General features: G+C 39.5%; 1 protein-coding gene and 1 long non-coding RNA gene across 4 annotated transcripts; one reads left to right on the top strand and one right to left on the bottom strand.

Annotated features, from left to right (window-relative positions):
• The first annotated feature begins 1 nt into the window (after position 1).
• LOC127032714 (uncharacterized) lies at positions 2 to 11290 on the top strand. 2 transcript variants are annotated; one of them, XR_007768878.1, is made up of 4 exons: positions 2 to 199; positions 6250 to 6331; positions 6854 to 6936; positions 10524 to 11290. It is a non-coding gene; the product is annotated as an uncharacterized LOC127032714 (long non-coding RNA). The 2 variants fall into 2 exon arrangements; XR_007768877.1 differs by lacking the exon at positions 2 to 199 and having other exon boundaries at positions 5584 to 6331.
• On the bottom strand, positions 7794 to 18741 carry NME1 (NME/NM23 nucleoside diphosphate kinase 1). Of its 2 annotated transcripts, none has more exons than XM_050920146.1 (5): positions 18409 to 18741; positions 10455 to 10587; positions 9810 to 9911; positions 8967 to 9079; positions 7794 to 8303 (listed from the first exon to the last, which is right to left on the bottom strand). In XM_050920146.1, coding segments are annotated over exons 1-5 (462 nt in total). In that variant the 5' UTR covers positions 18411 to 18741; the 3' UTR covers positions 7794 to 8191. The 2 variants fall into 2 exon arrangements, with proteins under 2 accessions (XP_050776103.1, XP_050776104.1); XM_050920147.1 differs by lacking the exon at positions 18409 to 18741 and adding an exon at positions 11734 to 12001.
• Between the last annotated feature and the right edge of the window lie 332 nt (positions 18742 to 19073).

Below are 19073 nucleotides of genomic sequence, written 5' to 3'. Positions count from 1 at the left end.
TTCCTCCCTGCGGAATATGGCGCCTTGAGAGCCCGCCCTCATGCCTAGCGAGGCCTGCACCTCCGGGGCTTCACGGAAACGTCCCCCCCCCCTCCCCAAGCTGCTGTAGGGGCCGCCCCCAGCCTGGCGACGGAGCACAAGCCCGGCTGCTCCAAAACCGCCGGGCTGAGGGGGATGGGAGAGACCCAGGCCGCAGGGGGTAAGGCCACGGCTAAACTGGGGGCGGAGGGGAAGCGGGCATCTGCTAAAGGGCGTGGGGCCGAGGCTTTGGCCAGAGGGGACGAGACACGGGACAAATACCAAACAAAGGGGCTGAGGGATAAGGGCCAGGGCCAGGGTTAGGGAACAGGGTAAAGGGGAATAGAAACAAGGCAGGCATGGAATAGCCTCCATTACCCGAAAAGCCTCGCTAGAAACTCTGTGGCGATCACATCTCCCTGGACAGACACTGAGGCAACCGTCCAAAGGAGGGTCTCAGCTTGGGAGGTCACTTATGTTGCCTTCCTCAAAGGCTAGTCTGGAGCCAGCTGTGGCTGTGAACCACAGTATGATGGGATTTCACAGCAACACCTCAAATGTTTAAAGGCTGTTTAATTATCCCAGCACAATCTTTTGGGAGTAGACATTTGTCCTGCATTCTTAGCACCTTTTGCTTTGAGACAGTTGGTCTCTGCCACTGTTCTAGTGAAGCTGCGTCTTCCAAATTGCACTGCACCTCACAATTGCTCGAAATTACATCATCCACAAAGAGGTAATGTAAAGTGGCCAGAGGCCAGGGGAAGGACTGGTCCAGATTCTTTAGTTGTCACATAGGAGAATGAAGCCGTGGTTGCAGTTTAAAAGTAAGAATAGCGAAAAGTGTAAGAATCAGGACTAGAACTTAGCAGCTCCTAGCTCCTACTGCTGTGATTAGACCAATAGATCTAGCACTAGGTTGCTATTTATTAATTACTGTTGTTATTGCTAGTTAGCTTAAGTTTGGTTGTAAAGTCAAGAAAGGCCCTAACTAGCAAGTAGAAGGAAAGCCTTGCAAATAAGAAGTGATAAGATCAGAAGGAATAAGGTAGGAAAGATGTCTGGTTCAAAGAATAATGAGATAAGTGGAAGTTTCTAAAAAGAAGGACTCTGACAGATAGGGGGTAATTGCTTAAAATGAGCCAACACAGCCCTTTCCTAACCCACGCTCTGGTGGCTAAGCATCTCTGGGTTTAGCCAGTTTGTAAGTATCTTGATCAGATATTTATAAATGTTTTGTTATTCTGTGGCTGTAGTAAATTGCTGATTGTTTAGGCCTTTTTAGGCGTGTTGAGAGCAATTGTATAAGTTGGCCTTTGCATTTAATAAAGGAATTTATGGTTAAATTAGTGTGGTGTGGTTTCCCGCATTAATATTTTTTGAAATATTATTAATAATTACAACACATAGAAAACAGTTTCTACCCCTAATTTACACTAACCAATTACAAGTATAATACTGCACAAACTTACAGTATCTAATCAGTTTATATTCAGTTGCTTTCAAGATTAATCCAGGTTTCTATCTAATCTAAATATGCGATTAATCCAGTTACTAAATTATGAACTTGGAAATGCTGATTCAGTCACTTCAGATGTGGCAAATATTGCATTTCTCCAGAAGAACCTGATCTTGACTGATCTCTTCTCATTCATTTCTGTCTGTAGATACTGGAAGGCAATTCAAAACCCTTTGACAACCTTCCCTTCTCAGCTAAATTCTGGGATCGCTTCCTATCTCAGTTTACCTATAAAATCCTGATAATTTGTATCCCTCCACAGAGTTTACTGTATTTTATAATTTGCATATTTCTGTGTCTCAATATATTACACTGAACTACACTGGCATAGATTACGTAGTTTAGGAGTGTGGTCTAGTGAGGATCAAGACTCCAAGGTTTTCTTCATCGTTTGCCTCTGATTTACTGTGTAACTCTGTGCAAGTCACTTAACTCCTCTCTGCCTCATTTTCCTCATTGATAAAATGGAGGCAATGATATTTCCCCACATTTTGAAAATTACTTTGCGATCTTTGAATGAAAAGTGCCATAAGTACAGTGTTGTTTATTTGTTGTTTGTAAAGCACTTTGAAGTGATAAGATGCATAAAAAGTGCAAAACATTTTATTATTCATTATTCACCCATTTGTGTTTTGCAGTGTCTGCTGATTTGTTTTCCCTGTTGTGCTCCTTTACATATTTGAATAGAAAACTGGCGTATCTTGGTTTTTCTGTTTCTTCACCTTTTTTATTCACACTGTGACATCAGTTTAACACTATTTTTCTTTTACATTTATTTTGAGTACACAATCACTTGGTTTGGCAATAAGGAAGATAATAGGAAAGTCTGCTGAATTTAAACAAAGATCCACTCCGATTTCATTAGATGTTCATGCAGACTTCTGTTGATCTTGCTGCTTAAGATGATAAGCAAAAACCATATCAAATATAAAAGTACAAGGAGTCAAATCTTGAGCAAAGCAGATATACAGGGAGAGTGCTGTGTTTGGGGCTGTTCTCTATGGGCCTGAATCCACTCCTGTTCAAATTAACAGAAATATTCTCTCACTGGGGGATGGGGAGGGAGTGGACTGGGTCCTATTTGAGCATGTCAAGTTTTAGAGACGGACCTGAACTGCAAAGTTTGGATCCAGACCTGGAACTGAACTTTTCAAAAATATTTAGATGTGGGATTTTGGTTTGACTCATTATTAAGATAAGGACTAACCTGAAAGTTTGGATATGATCTCTTCCCCCTACCAAAAAACAATTATATTTTGGAGCATTGTGGGTACAAGGATGTGGTTCAAGACTTCTGTAACTTTGCCTTTCTGATATTGCCCATCCTGATAAATAAATTATGGATTATTTACAGTTATACATTTTGTTAAACATAACACTGAATTTCCCATCTTCCATGGAAATTTCTGAATGGAATTTGTTCATACGTGAACAAAATTATGTTTGATCTACACCCTAATGATGAAATACAAATCTTGAGCTGAAAATGCAATTTATTTGTTTCTAGTTCATTTTTTAGTGCAATAATGCACCAGAAACATCAAAAAAGTGTATTGGTTTGCAGGTGCACTAGCTAGTCTCAGTTTAATATGTTGCTTAAGTGACAACGTAGCCATTAATCACTACTAGCAATGCTCAATTCCTTCAGGATTACTTCTTTAATAAGATACAGTATTTCACATACACTTCAGCAATTACCACAGTGATTTTGTCTCCTAATCCGGTGGATGTTCAACAGGGTTTGAAATGAGTTTCCTCTAGATCATGTAATTGGATTATTTCTAAACATGAACCACAATTAATGGTACAAAGAAAGGAATATTAACTTGGATTGTATTAAGGTAAAAGTGGTGAGAAATGTTAGCTGTCAGGAAGGGTGTAAGGTATATGTGGTAATACCTTCCATTGGACCAGCTTCTGTTGGTGATGGTGAAAGAAACAAGCTTTTGAGACACAGCTCTTTGGGGCTGGGAGAATGTCCTCTTAGGGTATATCTACACTGCAATAAAAGACCCATGGCATGACTGGCCTGGGTCAGCTGTCTCAGACTTGTGGGGCTTGGGCTGTAGGAATAAAAATGTTGTAGTATAAATATTTGGATTTGGACTGGAGCCTGGGCTCTGAAACCATGCAAGGAGGGTGAAGGGGACAAAGGAGGGTTAGTGGGTTACTTAAAGGTTGTAATGAGCCATAAATTCAGTGTCTTATTGAGTCTATAATTGTCATGTCTAGCAAGTTATGAATTAAAGCTCCCAGGCTTGTCGTTTGATGGTATTGTGCAGGTTTGCTTTGAGGATGTGGACTGAGAGGTCAGATATAGAATAATAGAATATCAGGGTTGGAAGGGACCTCAGAAGGTCATCTAGTCCAGTGGTCCCCAACCTTTTCTGTGGGGCGGGCTCTGGACCACTAGCCACTGTGAAGGAGTGTCATCAAGAGGCGTCGCCGCTGAAATTTGACAGGATTTCGGCGGCAGCACTTCTTGACGTTGCCACTTCTTGGCGGCATTTTGGCAGGAGCCCATGGATGCCCTGGCGGGTGCCATGTTGGGGACCCCCGATCTAGTCCAACCCCCTGCTTAAAGCAGGACCAATCTCCAGACACATTTTTGCCCCAGATCCCTAAATGGCTTCCTCCAGGATTGAGCTCTCAACCCTGGGTTTAGCAGGCCAATGCTGAAACCACTCAGGCAGCTTCTTTTCATGCAGGTTTGAATAATAATCCTTTGGTGACTAAATATATGAACGTTGCTACTCCAGCTGTACATAAGAAAGCATCCAAACTAACTAGCGGCTATTACCACAGCAATTCATTTTAGTGGTGAGTGAGATTATTAAACTTGTCCAGTATTTGATGAGATCTTTTATGTAGGATTAGAATGATATCTCCTCCTAGTGGTTCCTAACAAGTTATTGTGTTCCAGTTCTTTAAAGGACTCTGAGGTATTTTGCAGTACATTTCTCTTGACTATTTCCCACCACATACAGATAAAAGAAAAAATGGACTGGATTGCTATCAAACTTTTATAATAGAGGACAGTTTTAGTTTGTGTTTTGGTTTGTCTGTTTTTTAATCTGGATACTTAAGCATATTTCCCTTTTTAGTTTATTTTATAGTACCTCCTACAGTTTATGTGCAACTGATGCTAAAGGACAGAAAAGTTAATTTGTTAACCTATAACAGATTGTGCTTTTATGTAAGCCTAGATGCAAATACACACTGTTGTGGGGAATGAAAATAATGCACGAGTTCTGCAGCTCCAGGCTGAGAATTGTTTGACTGGGACATCCCCAACCTAGTAAGAAAATTAGGAGTGAGGAGGAAATAGTGTAGCCTCCCAGTACCCTGGATAGTGGTTACCAGTGGACATTTTTTGTACGATATAAGAGAGTACAGGGAATAGAAGCTTTAACTTCACTTCTGAAATGGTGAATATCATTTTTTCTTCTCTCCACTCCTTTTTAATTGTGAAAATTTCTTGTGTAAGATCACATTATATATTGCTTCATTCAGTATGAATAATACTATTTAGTCAGGGATTTGAGAGATGAATGCTATGTAGTAGTCCAAAAGAATGGTACCTAAGGCCTATTTTGTATAAAACGGGATCTTTGCCCACAGCTGGGAATGCCTAAATGAGGTTACTATCGAGAATTTTGTTTAACACTACTATAACAAAACATGCATGGCAGTGATACCGCCCCATCCCCACTGCTATTTAGACTATCAGCGGAACGATTTGGTCATTGTCCTTTAACAGGAGAGGTGATAGTGGTAGAACTGCAATTGGGAGGGAGCAAGAGCTAGATTTGAGCAAACAGAAAGCATAGTGACAACAGCAGGGCACCTAATCAACGCCTTTGTAGAGGAGAAAAAACAAGATCCAGGCCCTAAGTAGGAAGAAATGCAAAAGAACAACAGTATCAAAGGAGGAAAAACAAGATCAGTAAAGGAGGGATAGAGCAAAATAAGAATGAGAAATACAACAGAAGAGGTAACTGTACTCTTACTTCTCTCATTGCTTTGTGTTTTGAACTGCTTACCTGAGACACTTTTCTTCTGTATAAAAATATGTAGTGTATTTTATTTATACTCCATGGAGTAAGTTTTCTGATAGTTCTGGGGCCAGGGTTCATAGGTATTACTATATAATACGAGATTATGAGTGGTATTGTGAGATGTATAGATGAATTAGAGAGTAGAGGTCTGCCTCAGAGTATAACATTGTTGAAGGCCTAAGTGCATCTATTTAAACAGAAAGGACAAAGTGTTTGTTAAGCCTTAGAAAATAAGTCTTTTACATAGTCTCATATCCACTGTGCTTAGTGAAGATGACTACGACCATGATCATTAAGAGATTAGTAGGTAACAAAGAAAGGAAAGAAACAAGATGAGTGATGCTTTTCACATTTTTTTAACATTGTACATGCTATCATGAGCTAAAGAAACAGTAATGTGAGCTGAGAGACTTAGCTAACAGATTCCAAAATGGTCCATCTAATACATTCAGTTGATGTGCCCAGTGATTTTCCAAATACACAGATGTAGCCAAATTACAAAGAACTGCTTCTCCGTTGCAGTATGTGCAGCATGTTTAATTCAGCCACTTTTTTCTCTTGGTCATTTATGAAAATGGACGGGCAAGTTGGGGCAAGGCTCTACTTTCTTCTGGTTCCTCCCAGTAAAAATAACCATTTATCTCTTCCTCCTCAAAGCTTGGAGATAGAGTATCTCACTACCCTTCCCTTTGGCTCCTCACAGCCACAGACTCTGGAAGAGTACAGTTTTGGAGATAAGGTGATAGCAGATTGTTCATCATTCCTCTCTCTGTAATCTGAGTTTTTCCAACACTCACTTTACTGGTATCAAATATTTAAAAAGGCAGATCTAAATAGTGTGATGTAGAAGTATCTATTACAGTCAAAGGAGCATTCTGAACAGAGACTGTGCTGAAGTACATTGGTCCACTTTTTAAAGGAAAATTAAGTTTTTTACAAATATATTGATTTCTGAATAGATTTAAATTGCCAGCGTCATTTTAAAAAATGGGTTTAATGCTTTCATCGTGCTTGGGTATTAGACATGAAATATTACTAAATTTCTATTGCTTAATCAAAGGCAAATGTTTATGTGCAGGTTTTGTTTTAGGAGTGAGTGATGTCAGCAAGTTATTAGCAAAACACGAGGAAATTTTATTTCTAATGATGATTTGCAATGTTAGGGTGTTCAGATAATTATTGTTGTGTTGTTCTTTTTAACTAACATTCTATTACAGTTGAATAAATATGCTACTCATTTATTGCTGTGTCCACTATTCAGCCAGATACCACTTCTGGCTCCTGAACTGAATACAACAGTTGGACATGGAGGACAGCCATAGCAACTCTGCAGGACGCTGAAAGGTTTGTGGCTAGAATTAAACTGCACAACTGGGACCTGCTTAATATTAAGGAAAAACTGTCATATGATTAAGTTTAAATACAATGGGTAAAGTTTTAAAAAGCACGTTGACTACTATTGAAACTTAGGCTCCTAAGTGCCGAAGTCACTTTTGAAAAAGCTTATCCAAGCAGTTTACTTTGCCATTCAAGCAATTAAGGAAAGAATATATCTGAGCTGTCCTCAGTTGTTTGTATGGAGATATGATGCAGTGCTGATATGCTTACTAATGTCAAACAAAATGCTACACTGAAGTGACAGGCGGTAAAGCTTACTGAGCAGCCCTTGCACATTAATCTTCTTTTCTCATAAAAGGCCATTTTAAAAAGCTGCCATACTAATCCTGCCTTAAAAATGCTTCATAAATGACTGATCTTAAGGTGGAAAATGCAACTTTAAACTCATCAATCTATTTAAAACCCCTTATTTTCAAAGTGAAGCTGTTGCCTATGTATAACTGCACTACTCTTCTGGTGAGAAGAAAAACTGAAATTTTCCCATAGATGTTTGTTTTTTAAATTATTTTTTGCTCAACCTTATTTCTATATCATTCTTTAACTTCTGTATTTTAGGGATATTATGGATCTGTTTACATAGCAGCATGCATGACCTGGTGGTTTAATAAAGTTTGATAACCAATTAAGGCCACTAAGCCATTTTAGATTGTTTGCTGATGTGTACCAGATACTAAGTTATCCTCTGTGGGTACAGAGTATTTCATAAAAGGTTATGCTTTGTGTTTATTCGTTAATTAAAGATCCTTTCCCCTACTGTAATTGTCTTCTCTTGTCCACACACGGAGAGTTAGAAAGCTTCCCAATTAATAATTCAATAGCTTTTTAATTAGAGCAGCAGTTATTAACACTGGTTACATATAATATTCACAATACAGATTAGAGGGAGAGATTTCCACTAGTTTATACAGAAGTGCCTTGAAATAACTAAAGGATAATGGCAATAGGACCCAGGTTTTACTCTTAGGGCTTGTCTACATTGGCACTTTACAATGCTGCAACTTTCTCGGGGGTGTGAAAAAACACACCCCAGAGTGCAACAAGTTTCAGTGCCATAAAGCATTAGTGTAGACAGTGCACCAGTGCTGGGAGCTACGCCCCTCATGGAGGTGGGTTTTTTAGAGTGCTGGGAGAGCTCTCTCCCAGCACTCTGCCACTACAACACAAGCAGCAGTGCTTTAATGTTGCCAGTGTAGACTAGCCCTTAGATCCACTGATGAGCACAGCTTGTGTATTCAACCAGTTCCTCAGGAGTGAACCACAGGTTGATCTCTGTCTCAGCACTTTCTACAGAATCACTGCCATGAATGATGTTCCTAAGAGAAGATAAAGGTCATTAATAATTATAGAATTAAAAGCACATCAATTTTCTTTTAGAAAAAACCTCTCGTTACTATGGCTACAAGTATTAATAAAATGTACATGTAAATGTGCAACATAAGCTTCTTCTCTCATCAGTTTTGATAGTGGGGGAATGAGAAGGAAAGCCACATTTCTATTTACATCCTTTGACTCCAGTTCTACATTATCTACTGGACCCCTGCATGTGGATGAAGTTAATGGGGGTCTTTCCATGTATAATGAGGTTTTTCAGTAGTTAGCAAGCTTTTGGTACCAATTGTTATTTAACATTTAAAAATATATGTTACAAAATGGCATATTCTTGTTTACCAGGACATTCTTATAGAAAGGGACCAGTTCTCATAAAAATAAAATAAGTAGAATTGTGTCAGTACTCAAATGGGAGACCTCCAAGAAAAATAATGGACGTTTTGTAGAAAGTATTTCAGGCCTTGTCTATATGTCCTTACTATAAGGTTGATCAAATTCCAATATTTACGTTCTGCGGCTTGAATTCTTCTGTCAGTTTCAGCTGGATTCACATTACAAAACTTCGTCATAAATCAGTTTACTAAGTAGGTCAGCATGTATAAGATTAAAAATTGGTTTAGGTTTGATAAGACAGTTTCAGAACATACCTGCCAACTTGAACACAGAAGTCACCACGGATGGTGCCAGGTTTGGAATCTGTCGGATTAGTTTCCCCCAGCATTACTCTGCCAGTTTTAACCACATTAAGACCTTCCCACACCTTAAAAATAAAATCCATTAGGATTACAGAATCCAAACTGTAACTAACACAGTAAGAGTTGGCCATGTTATCTAAACTTGATCTCATCGTGGTACAGGTATTAAGTCCCCTGTTTTCAATCTATCGGCAAGGCATAGAAGGATTGGAGTGAAACTGTCTCGGACAAGCTATGGTCATTCCACTGACTGCTAGCCAAAGCGAGCGGGTACTGAACAGATTTCAGTGTAACAAACAAACAAGCAGCCCATTACAAAATTTCCTAAACTCATAAAGCTTCATAGGGATCTCAAATACTTTAGAGGTATACACTCTTTGCCGCCCCCCCAAAAGTCTCACTTGTAGCAATCATAGGTTACAATCAACATCTAACACATAGGAGTTCTCTACTTGAAAGATTAAATGTTTCACCGCTCTATTTTCCAGTTTGCTTATTTTGTATATTTGACAGCACTTTGTGCAGTCAGTTTCCCACTGATCATTCCCTACCCCCCAGGGAAAAGAACATTTTGTTTTTTTATTAAAAAAAAAAAAAGAGAGAGAGAGAAAGATTTACTGGTAAAACCACACATTAAAGGGAAATATGTTGTACCTGTAACTATTTTTAATCAATTTTTTAAAAGTATTTAATTTCAAGTTCTTAGTGTCATTTTCAATATGTAACAAAGTTGTGAACAAAAGACACATCAACGGCTTAGTTTTTCTTAAGCAAGTTTTATTTTTAAAAGCTTACCATAGCTACAACAGGTCCAGAGTGCATATATTTAATCAAACCAGCATAGAATGGCTGATCTTTCAACTCAACGTAGTGTTCTTTCAGAAGGTCTTCAGAGGCCTCCACAAAAAAAAAAAGCAGTTTACTGTAAGAACTTAAGAGCATCTTTAAATCACAAGAGATTAACCACAGAGCACTATTAATCCTTAAACAGACATGCTCTTTAAAAATAAATGATTCCAGCAGCTGGCTAGATGTGTTGCTTTGTTTATATGAATTTAAAATATAAAATTATTTCAGTGCAGTTTAACTCAGCAAGGTTGTTTCATCAATATCTAACTACTTTTGAGAAGAAACCTATTTTTTGCTGTGGATGATCCATAGATGCCTATTAAGTGTAAATGGCACCTATAAGAATATTCCTTGCGGCCTAAGGATTTCAGTTTACTAAAATTAGGTTGCTTAGGCTGTCAAAAGCATTTAGCAACAGCTGGATGCTAGAAAGTCTCCAAAAATATCTAGACAAAATTTGACATTTGATATTTCTGCTAAGATTTCATTTTAAAAAATTACAATAGATTTTTCACTGAGTGGAGTACACTAGTCTGCTGTAAGATTTCATTTCATACATAAAGGAGAAATATAGAAATGAGGGAAACTCACATGCATGAATTTCATGGCCACTAATTTGAAACCCTTCTGTTCAAATCTCTTGATGATTTCTCCCACTAGTCCCCGCTGGACTCCATCAGGCTTGATGGCAATGAAAGTGCGCTCGGAAATGGATGCCATCGTCCTACAAGAGGAGAAAAAGGGACTCCGTATTCCAGGACCAGAAGGCAAATGCAGCCACAACAGAAATCTAGAAGGCATACCCACAATCTTCCACAACCTTATTGTGCTTATGTGTACTGATCTAATAAGTGAAATAATATCCAAAAGGTGCTACAAAAATAAATGTAAACGTAACAGCCCTATAAATATTGAAGAGCGCAATTAGTCCATACCAAGAATGAAGAGATTTTATATTAAGCGATGAATGGAGATTATATTGCAGGTCAGTGTACTCTAAGATGCACACTGATAGGATGCTGCCCTCACTTTAAGACAAAACAGGCTAAACTAAGACCAGGTGTATCACTTTGATCTATAGTTATCTACAGCCAGTCAGTGTTGTAATGAAGTATGCTAAGAATGTGCATGGGGTCTGGAAGGTCAGAAAGTCATACTGGAGTAGCCAATGTGTCATTTTTAGAGGCACAAACTGAGTACTACAGTAGCTACACAGTCACTGTGGTTTACAATTGTCAACATTTTAAAAACCAAAATTAAGCATTCTTCAGAAATTAAAAACTAATCTCTAAGAATATAAAACATTTTAAAGTATGGTGCTAACACAATCCTATTTCTATAAGTATAGCATAGACTGAGCAATTAGAGAAACAACCAGCTAGTTATTCTAGAGCAGTTGTGAACAAGCTAAGGGCATTGAAAGAAAGGGCAATGCAACACCTAATACCAAAAGCAGCAAAAAGTCCTGTGGCCCCTTTTAGACTAACAGACATTTTGGAGCATGAGCTTTCGTGGGTGAATACCCACTTCGTTGGATTCACCCACGAAAGCTCATGCTCCAAAACGTCTGTTAGTCTATAAGATGCCACAGGACTCTTTGCTGCTTTTACAGAGCCAGACTAACAGGGCTACCCCTCTGATACTCGACACCTAATATTAATGCTCCCGCTGCTAATAGCCCTGGACAGATGGCAGACAAACATGCAGAAATCTAATTACAACGCTTTCCCCCGTATCTTGACCCTGCTTGCACGTCACTTGGATCATTCGTAACTGCATATGCCCTCGCCCCATACAGCCCCCTCAATGTCCCCCTAGCCCCTGCCCCATAAATCATCCCTAGCAGCGCCCACCCCCGTTCCGCTCTCACCTGCTCGCCTGCAGTCCCGGACCCTTGGGCGGATCGGGTGGTAGCTGCCGCAACACCGCCCCCAGCCTCGCCACCACCCAGCTCTAAACGCGCCCACGTGCCCCAGCGCATCCTGGGCCGGAGCCGGCCGGGCAGCCGCATGAGGTCCGTGTTCCTCCCCACCCCCACGGGGACCCTTGTCTCGGGTCGCGGATACGCCATCGGGGAGGACTGAGGCGACGCTCTAGGGGGGACGCCAGATTAAGGAAGGAGCAGAGCGACTCTAGTACCATCGAGTGCTAGCTGCGCCGGGAAGTGGGCGGCGCTCTTGCTGCCTATCTCCGTCTCTATGGCAGGGAGGAGCGGGAGGGGGAAGGGAGAGGGAGGCTGGAGGCCCTGCCCTCCCCTTCTGGCGCGCGGCCAGGGGCTGCTCTGGGGGCATTCCCAGCAGGGGCCGCAGGGCAGTGCCAGGGTTTCCCAGCAGGGGAGACACGGGTCGAGAGTGTAAACCCCTGATACGGTTTCAAAGGAGACTTCGCCCATGCTAACCAAGCACAGCGGGTGCAAACCAGGTGCAGGCACCACCCTAGGGTGCTCAGACGTCCCGATTTTACAGGGACATCCCATATGGGGCTTTTTCTTAAATAGGCGTCTGTTGTCCCACTACCCCCGTCCGGATTTTTCACACTTTCTGGTCACCCTACACTGCCCTGTGCTCTGCCACTCATACGCTTGGAGTTGTGTCTACATGAGGAAGTGTTACAGATTATAGATATACTCTTTTCTGGACTTTCTCCAATTTGTCCACAGTACTCCAGTCCAGGCCTAATCACATGCCTGCTAATAATCCTGGAATGATGCTTGCTTTTTTTACAGCAGTGTTACACTGTTGACTTATATTTAGCTTGTGACACCCCCCCCCCCCATCCCTTTCTGCAGTACTCCTTGGTAGGCAGTCATTTCCGATTTTGTATGTGTGCAACTCATTGTTCCTTCCTAAGTGGAGTACTTTGCATTTGTTCTTAACTGAGTTTCATTCTGTTTATTTTAGACCATTTCTCCAGTTTGTCCAGATAATTTTTGAATTTTAATCCTATCCTCCCATCTTGCCCTCCCATCTTGATATTGTCTGCAGATTAAGTGTACTCTCTATGCCATTATCTAAATTATCAATGAAGATATTGAACAAAACTGGACCCAGAATTGATCCGTTGTAGCTTGACTGGGAACCGCTGAAAACTACTCTCTGGAAATGGTGAAATAAAGTGGTATGGTTCTACCCTTTTGTCCCTTCATGTTTAAGCCTTTCTCACTTGTATATTTATCTCTCATTTCACTTCATTCTTTTATATTCTCCTTTTGTAACCTCCTTTCCCAATTGCATAGTATTAGCCTCCTGGCCTCGTCCTGTTCTGATCTTTTCATTATCCTTTCTTAGAACCCTTTTATTTATACCTTGGCCTTTACCTTTAATCCACTAATTGGATTTTTATTTCTAGTACTGTTTTATTTTCCTGTGGATGCCCTTGATCCTTTTTTCATCAGACCTTTAACTCCCATTTCATTTCCTGATATATGTTTTCTTCTTTCCTTTTACATAAAATGTAAGTCCAATGAAGTATTTTTATGCCCACGACCTCTGATTTTCCACAATTTATTTGCAGTGGGGATGCCAGGAAAATTCTCCTCTCTAATATATCTATTCCTTGTTTTCAACCCTTCAATAACTCCCCTGACAGGTAATTTATTTTTCCTCTTCTCTTCACAAAAAACCTATTTTAAGTACCTCTGTTTTGATAGTTGTAGCCAAGTGGTAAGTACTCCAGCCCCAGAGGTCCCTGAGTTTGTCAAATCAGACTTGCACAGAAGCAGAATTTTTGCCTTACAAAGACAGATTAAATCCTACAGGTCATTTTAAAGCCAAGGCAAGTCAAGTTATAAAAGGCTCTTATTAGTAGGGTGACCAAATAGAAAGTGTGAAAAATTGGGACGGGTGTGGGGGGTAATAGGTTCCTATATAAGAAAAATTCCCAAATATCGGGACTGTTCCTATAATATCAGGATATCTGGTCATCCTACTTACTGGTATTCTCCCAAGATGAAATATGTTTGCAGGCAAGCAATGCTTAAAGAATTTCCAACTCCATCCTTGCAACTAGTCCATTAATCAACATAAGTAAGGGGCAAGCACATCAGCACAAACAGGAAATGGCTTCTAGAAGGCAAGTTTTATTCTTTTAACTTCTTGGAGCAGAGACTATCCCTCATGAAGTGCATGGAAAGTAACTAGCACATTGTGGATTCTACTACAAACAATCTATACCCATGTCTACACCATAAGTTCCTCTGAGTATATTTTTAAAGTATATGCATAAAATTTAGCTATATTATAATATATATATATAATTATATATATAGCTCACGCAGCTTCAAGGTTTTATAAGGCCTTATAAGAATTTTACAAGTAAGTCATTGTTCCATACATCTCTCTGTTAAACATTGATTCAAGTCTTGTTTTTAGCCTATGTTTTTAAGTTAAGTTTAGCCTTTGTTTTTAAGTTAATATTCTCCTTGCTGCTGAATCTCATCAGTCATAGTAATAAGCCAGAATTTCCGCACATACCACAGAAGTTGTAGGATAAAGAAAGATAGAGATGGAATTGTTCCCTAGACATAGTGATTTTTATTAAATCAGTAGATACAGAAAGTTACACAGAAGCCAATTGTCCAAAGGTACTTCATTATCAAAGTCTTACTGGTTTAATTCTTCCCCTTACATGAATCAGTATGCCTTTTTATATATGAAAATGCTACCTGCAGATCTCCAACTGTTTGAGCTAACACATTCTTTCCTGTGATTGTTTTTTGCCCCCAGCACTAACTGAGCAATAAAAAAGACTATAATATATAAGTCCCCAGGCTTCTCCCATTCCCAAAATTCTCTGCTAAAGGGAAGTTAATGGGCAGGCTCTCCCTTTGCTTTGTTTAGTGGGAAAAGTGTGTTCCTCATCTTGTTCTGAGTCTATTTCTGAGACTGAGACAAACTTTCCAAGATCTACTTCCTGGCTTTTCTCGATAGAAAAGTTGGGTAGATTTGACTTCCTTTTCTCAAGACCTTAGCAACAATCTGGGATAAAGCTATCTTCAAGGACAAGGACTTTTGCTCCCTATTTCTTCTTTTTCCCTATGACAGTTTACTCTGTCCAAAATCCACATCTATCTTTATTTCTGGTTGCAATGGGCCAAACATAGGCTTGGTGTAAATAGATGCATCTCACTGGTGGTCCTGTATTCACATGATATGTTTATTAGTATTCAGTTCTCTTTTTTTCTGGTTTCACCATGGCTGTGATCTGCTAAATTTTCCTTTTTTAAAAAAAATTATTGAAATATAATACAAAATACAAAGCCCTACTTGTTCCAGCATATTTATCTTAAAGTTATTTTAAAAGCTGAATATTTTCCTCATATCTCATTGGGTTATATTCTATATTATTTCAGTGCAACTTTATTTAAGATATTTCATATTATTGATATAGAGCCTGATCCTGCAGTCCTTCCTCAGGAAAAATAACAGTTAAAGTCTGCAGGAATGGGTGCCTAAAGAGGTATGCTATCAGTGCTCTTGACTGTACGTTATTTTCATCATTAAGTAGAATTTAAAAAAAAGAAAGCATGATTTAGTGATTAATGCACAGAACCTGCCATGAGAACTGGGTTCTATTTCTAGTTTTACCATAGACTTGCTGTGTGATCTTTGTCAAATCATTTAAACTCATTAAACCAGGGTTCTCTTTGCCACTTCTGAGACTAATCCATGATTAGCACAGAATGTTGAGCAATATAAAATACACAACATGCTATAAAAGTCTGCTGTATTTATAATTATAATGTACTGTGCCAGCACATTTTTTTCCTGATTAAAAGTTTTCATTGTATTTTAGGTAAGTATACAATTTATAATGAATCCAAATAAGAGAGACTGTAGCTTTCTGGAACAAGCTGATAGTGAGAACAAAGGAGAAGAAAGGAAGAAGTGAAAGTGAGGAGAGATGGTCACACCACACGATAGTCAGTGAATGAACAGCACATAAAGTGAAAATGTGACACACAGATCTACACAATTTAACAATGGAGTGTTGATCAAATTGTTTAAAGTCTCTTGTATGCCACTTAGAAATGGCTAACATTTTATGAGACAGGCCTGACCCAAAGCCCTAGAAGTGAACACCTCCCCTCAATTTTTAGGAGAGTTCACGTCTAGATCCTAAGTTAGTGACTCTGGCCCCTACTTTATAGTGTTCTGAGTTAAAAACCTACATCTGTACAACTCTAAATATTGGGAAAGTTCCAGTCTGGGTACACACCTTGTAGCTTCAAAGAATCCTGTGGTACCTTATAGACTAACAGAGATTTTGGAGCATGAGCTTTTGTAGGTGAATACCTACTTCGTGACATGCATCTAACGAAGTAGGTATTCGCCTATGAAAGCTCATGCTCCAAAACCTCTGTTAGTTTATAAGGTGCCACAGGATTCTTTGCTGCTTTTATAGATCCAGACTAACACGGCTACCCCTCTGATACTTGACACCTTGTAACTTGGATATACTTGTCATAACTAGACTGACATCTATGCAACCCCGCTGATCTGATGTATCTAAATACACAATGGAACACACAAGTCATAGGTAACAATAATTGTTCAGGACCAGACCAAATGAAAATGCAGTATGAGCCTCTGCTGCTCTCCAGTGGAAATTAATGGAATAGCTATTAGTTAGATCTTCACTACCTGATTAGCTCTTGCATTTTTTGAAATAGTATTTGTTAATTTGATAGACTTTGTAACCTTAGCGATATAAACATTAATATTAGTTCAGGCGATACAGTTCATTATAGTATTAAAACTCAGAGAAAGCCAGTAGCTCATAGCAATCTGCAGAAAATTTCTATAGTGGCATTCTCCAAAACAATTTTGAAATAGCTGATGAAAATGGTGGAATATGGAGTATCTAATACTTTTTAAAACTTAAGTTTCTCTGTTTCTGTCTCTAATGTTAAAATAGTATAGAAATTAGCCCATATTATTCAGATATGAATATAATATGTCCAAACTGGAGCTCATCATTCTATATTTTAGGGATCTTTCATTATAAACCAATTTTTATCAGCAAGTGTACAATTTTTTTCCAAAAGTTTTTACTTTGAAACATATACCTGATATTAATTCCGTGAACTACTTCATAAAACTACATGATAAGAGATTAGCAAACCCCTTGAACTAAGCACTGGGCTGGGAACCATGAACTACTGAATTCTAATTCCACCTTTGTCACTGACTCAAAATGGACCTTAAGCAATTCACTTAACCTCTTTGTTCTTCAACTTCTTCATATGTAATTAGTGAATAATAATGTTTGCTTGCTTCTCCAGCATATTGTGAGGCTTCACTCATTCGTGTATTTATAAAAAAATATTATCACAATTAAAGAGCAATTGTTCAATCTGCTTAAATCCCAAAATTTCACCTGCCTTCAAATTATTATCTGGAGCGAAATTTATTCCAGGTTAAAAAAAATTTAAATCCACCAGTTGGCACCAAGAAATGAGGAAAAAATAACCTCAAAACTCCAAGAACTTCTGCTAATGTCGGATTTTCATGGCATGGGGTTAGACTATATGTCAGTGTTTCTCAACCTTTTTGATACCAGGGACAGGCTTGCTGCCTTCCTAAATTGCATCAGGTTGATGTCAGGGACAGGCGCCGGTCCACAGACCAGTCATTGAGAAACACTGAACTAGATGACCCTTGTGGTCACTTGTAATCCTAAAATTCTACTGCAGCATAGCCAGCAGAGGGTGCACAAAGTATAAACAACACCACACGTACTATAAAGGAACACACAGATGACCTAGTCCGTCAAAACTCTTGAAGGACTTACTGAGTTAGAGAATGTACAGTGAGTAGGATTGTGAGACTTTTTCATCATCTAATAATTTGTGAAAATGCTAATAAAACATATCACAGAAAATGCTTTCACCTGGGCTCCATCAACCAGCCTGATGTGTTTCCTACAGCTGTTTCAAGTGCTTTATGGAATCATTGAACTGGATGGGACCTTGACAGGTCTTCTAGTGCAGTCCTGATTTGACTGCAGGGTACTAAGTATTATCTAGACCATACATCCAGGTGTTTGTCTAACCTGCTCTTAAAAATCTCCAATGACTAAGATTCCACAACTTCCCTAGGCAATTTGTTCCAGTGCTTAACTACCCTGAGAGTTAAGAAGTTTTTCCTACTGCCCAACCTAAACTGCCCTTGCTGCAATTTAAGCCCATAGCTTCTTGTCCTATCCTCAGAGGTTAAAGGTAACAATTTCTCTCCCTCCTCCTTGTAATAACCTTTTATGTTCTTGAAACTATTATCATGTCTCCCTATCCTCCTCAGTCTTCTCCAGACTAAACAAACTCATTTTCTTTTCAAACTTCCCTAATAGGTCATGTTTCCTAGACCTTTAATCATTTTTGTTACTCTTTTCTGAACTTTTTCTGATTTGTCCACAGTACTCCTGTTGAGGCCTAATCAGTGCAGAGTAGAGTGGAAAATTTACTTTTTGTGTCTTGCTACAACACACCGGCTAATACATCCCAGAACGATGTTTGCTTTTTTTTGCAAGTGTTATACTGTTCACTCACATTTAGCTTGTGATCCACTAGGACTCCAGATCCCTTTCCGCTGTACTCCTTCCTAGGCAGTCAGGTCCCATTTTATATATGTGCAACTGATTGTTCCTTCCTAAGAGGAGTACTTTGCATTTGTCCTTATTGAAGTTCACCCTATTTACTTCCGACCATTTATGCAGCACACAGCAGTATAAATGCCTCAAGTTTCCACGGCTTGTTGATGTCATTTTTCTGGAATGTATTTTCTTGTTGACGGAGATATTCAGGAAGTAGGAGCTGGCTACAGTACAATACTGCCACATGTATTATCTCCCCATGCCTTTCCCCACCCATATGACACAGAGGATGACTCAAGGCTTTTGGACTGGATCCCATACAAAACATCACAAGACTTAAGTGTGGACCCACCTATCCCGTCTCCCCGCCTCATTCTCTGCTTTCCGTGACGTCAGGCATCCTCCTCCCCCGACCCCTTAGCCCCCTAAAGCCTCTGATACAGGCACCTCTTCCCTTAGCGCAGCCTTCTCCTGCAGCTCGCTTCATTCCTCCCCTGACGGCCTCCTCCTCAGATACCCCCCACCTTTTCCCCCTCAGCCAACACTCCTTTCCCTCCCTCATTAAGCCCCTCCCCCACTTTGTCTCCGTAGCACCACTAGGCCACCCCCGTCCCCGCAAGG

This window comes from Gopherus flavomarginatus, chromosome 12 (assembly GCF_025201925.1).
Source record: "Gopherus flavomarginatus isolate rGopFla2 chromosome 12, rGopFla2.mat.asm, whole genome shotgun sequence".
NCBI lineage: Eukaryota > Metazoa > Chordata > Testudines > Testudinidae > Gopherus > Gopherus flavomarginatus.
Note: the sequence above shows the minus strand (reverse complement) of the source record. Positions and strands in the feature narration are given on the sequence as shown.

Coding starts and splice junctions, on each gene's coding strand:
- NME1 (XM_050920146.1), bottom strand. Junction 9,080..9,809: donor CTGGACCTGTTGTAGCTATG/GTAAGCTTTTAA, acceptor TTTATTTTTAAG/GTGTGGGAAGGTCTTAATGT. Junction 8,304..8,966: donor TTCTGTGTTCAAGTTGGCAG/GTATGTTCTGAA, acceptor ATCTTCTCTTAG/GAACATCATTCATGGCAGTG.